The sequence below is a fragment of the Pterocles gutturalis genome, unplaced genomic scaffold, assembly GCF_000699245.1.
Source record: "Pterocles gutturalis isolate BGI_N339 unplaced genomic scaffold, ASM69924v1 scaffold724, whole genome shotgun sequence".
Lineage (NCBI taxonomy): Eukaryota > Metazoa > Chordata > Aves > Pterocliformes > Pteroclidae > Pterocles > Pterocles gutturalis.
Genome location: NW_010130186.1, coordinates 1 through 2665, shown reverse-complemented (window position 1 = coordinate 2665; position 2665 = coordinate 1). Strand labels below are relative to the sequence as shown.

General features: G+C 56.2%; 1 protein-coding gene across 1 annotated transcript; it reads left to right on the top strand.

The window, feature by feature from the left end:
- Positions 1–1932: 1932 nt before the first annotated feature.
- FEZF1 (FEZ family zinc finger 1) lies at positions 1933–2659 on the top strand (the record flags this gene model as incomplete). The annotated part of the gene is made up of 2 exons (XM_010080110.1): positions 1933–2352; positions 2491–2659. Coding segments are annotated over exons 1-2 (589 nt in total), but the record flags the coding sequence as incomplete, so codon positions are not given.
- Positions 2660–2665: the final 6 nt, after the last annotated feature.

Sequence of the window (2665 nt, the reverse complement as noted above, 5' to 3'; positions counted from 1 at the left end):
GTGCAGCAGCCGCTGCCTTGTCCTCCTTCAACGGGGCCGCGGTGACCCAGGAGGGCAGCGGCATGGTCACAGCGCCGAGGGCAGGGATGCCTCGCTCCATCTGTCCATCCATCCATTCATCCCGTTACTCCATCCCTTTCTCTCTGCTCCCTCTTCGTCGCAAGCGGGTTCTCCTGGGCCGGAGGGGGTGGGGGGAAGCATAGCCTTTTGCAGGCTCCCCAGCCGATATCCGAGCAGCGGGGCCGGACCTCCCCGCCTCGCCGGAGGCTTCTCTCCACTAGCAAGACCTGGGACCTCCTTCCTCCCCCGCCGGCCCCGGAGAAGAGCAGTGCTGGGCCGTCCCTGGGTCGCTCCGCCGGGGGAAGCGGCCAGGCTCTTCTCCCGAGGTGGGACGAGAACGAAGGGGTCCTTGTCTGCTCCCGGGGATTTTGGCAGCGGCCTCTGATTCACCAATCAAGTGAACCCCAGGCCGGTGGGAGGAACAGCAGCTTGTTCTGAGCCCGAACTGGTGGGTGGTGGGGCAGGGGGTGAATACAGAAAGCCCCTTACCCACTGCTGTTCCTCTCCCATTCCCTGACCCCTCGCTTTGCTGTAAGTACAAACACCCGGGAAGCTGGAGCTACCTGCGTGGAACCGGGCCGCCAAGCTTTCCTTAAATACCTGGGAGCACATCTGTTTAGGTGCACATATACCTACAAGCAGTGTGTGTGCTGTATATTTCTTCGTGTATCTATACCGATCCTGATGGTTTTGTATTTGTGTTGTGCATGTATTATTTAAGGACAGAGAAGCTATATACCCAGCGTATGTGCAGGTTAGTTCATATGTATCTAAGTAGTGCTTCAGATTTAAAAGGCACTCTTTCTTCCTACCTCCTTTTCCTTCTCTTCCCCAGCCCCAGGTTTGAATTCATCCTTTTGCTCACAAGCACTCGCTGGATTTGGCCCGGGTGGCTCCCACATCCCCATGCGTTGCTCTTGCTGTCTGCTTGCCGCAAGTTCCCCGCTCATCTGTTTACTGTGCTTTCCAAAAGCTCACCGCCACCTGACCTTGTTCTTTAAAGCAGTGAGCAGACCAGGAGCAGTCCCAGGAGCAGAGCAGCCATCTCCCTCCCTCCCTCCTCAGAGACACACACCCACGCACAAAGAGAGCTCGGGCTGGAAAGTGGCGAGGAAACAAACCGCTTCCCCTCCAGCCGCTTCTTCTGCGGCACCTCGTTTGACAAATACCCTGGCACTTGCCCTTGAATTGGGTTTCACATCCCTATTTAGCACTTGGACAATGATTTTAGATGATGTCACTTAAAGCCAAACAAGAAAATTGATCTCGGATTTGCTTGGCCTCTAAAGCCTGGTTAAGCAGATTGCAAATAATAATAATAAAGAGAGAGAGAGGGAAGGAGGGAGGGAGGGAGGCAGGCAGAGGGGAGAAAGGCAAGAAGGAGGGAGAGACACCTCCTTCCCTGGGCGGGGGAGGCGCGGGCGCCAATGAAAAGTAGTCGCTTACTGGGGGGGAAAAAACTTTTCCTGTTGACTGTTGGAAGCGAATTGAGCAATTATCTAGTTTACCTTCTCCTCTTGGAAGTTAACGATTGGCGAGATCTTGGCTGCGTTATTGACACAACACTTTCTATTGATAGAAATAAGTAGCGATTGTCCCGAATCATTGGTGCGCCAAAGTAAACTGTGATGGGCTGGCATGAGTCCACTGGGCTGCGAAGGCTGGTTCCGCCGGCGGAGGCTGTGGTGATAGTGGCGGCGGCGATGCTGGTCTCCCTCCTTGCAGATCAGTGACAAGAAAAGGGGCAGACAGAGTGAAAAAGAGAGAGAGGGGAGATTTTTTTTTTTTTTAAAGGGAAGAAAAAAGAAAAGAAAGAAAGAAAGAGGCGTCTACCAAAGCGGCTCAAACCGGGTGAACAAATGCAATCCAGCCATGGACAATAGTGGCCACCACACAGCGACCAAAATCCTAGCGACTCCTCCGGCCAGAGAAAGCCTGTCTGCCAGGAGCAACATGATGAGCTCGCCCAAGCCCCTCGCCTTCTCCATTGAGCGCATCATGGCGCGGACGCCAGAGCCCCGCTCCATCCCCGTCCCGCAGCTCCTCCACGGCTCCGTGGCCAAAGGCGACCCCAAGCTGCACCTCAACTCCTCCATCCCCTGCATGATCCCCTTTGTCCCGGTGGCGTACGACCCCCTGCCCAAAGCGGCGGTGGCCGGAGCGGAACCCAGGAAGGCTCATTTAGACTCCTCTTCCTCGCCCTCCTTTAGCTGCGGCGATCTCTTGAACTGTGCCCTGAGCTTGAAAGGAGATTTCCCCCGCGACGCCCTGCCCTTGCAGCAGTACAAACTGGTAAGACCCCGAGTGGTCAATCACTCCTCCTTCCACGCCATGGGAGCCCTGTGCTATTTCAACCGAGGCGACAGCCCTTGTCACCCGTCCTCCCACCCGGTGGCTTCTTATTTCCTCAGCTCTCCCCTGCACCCCCAGCCCAAGGCGTACCTGGCGGAGCGGAACAAGCTGGTGCTGCCTGCCGGGGACAAGTACCCGGCGGGGGTGGCCTTCAAGGACTTGTCGCAGGCTCAGCTGCAGCATTACATGAAGGAAAGCGCTCAGATCCTCTCGGAAAAAATTGCCTACAAGACCTCGGAGTTCAGCCGCGGCT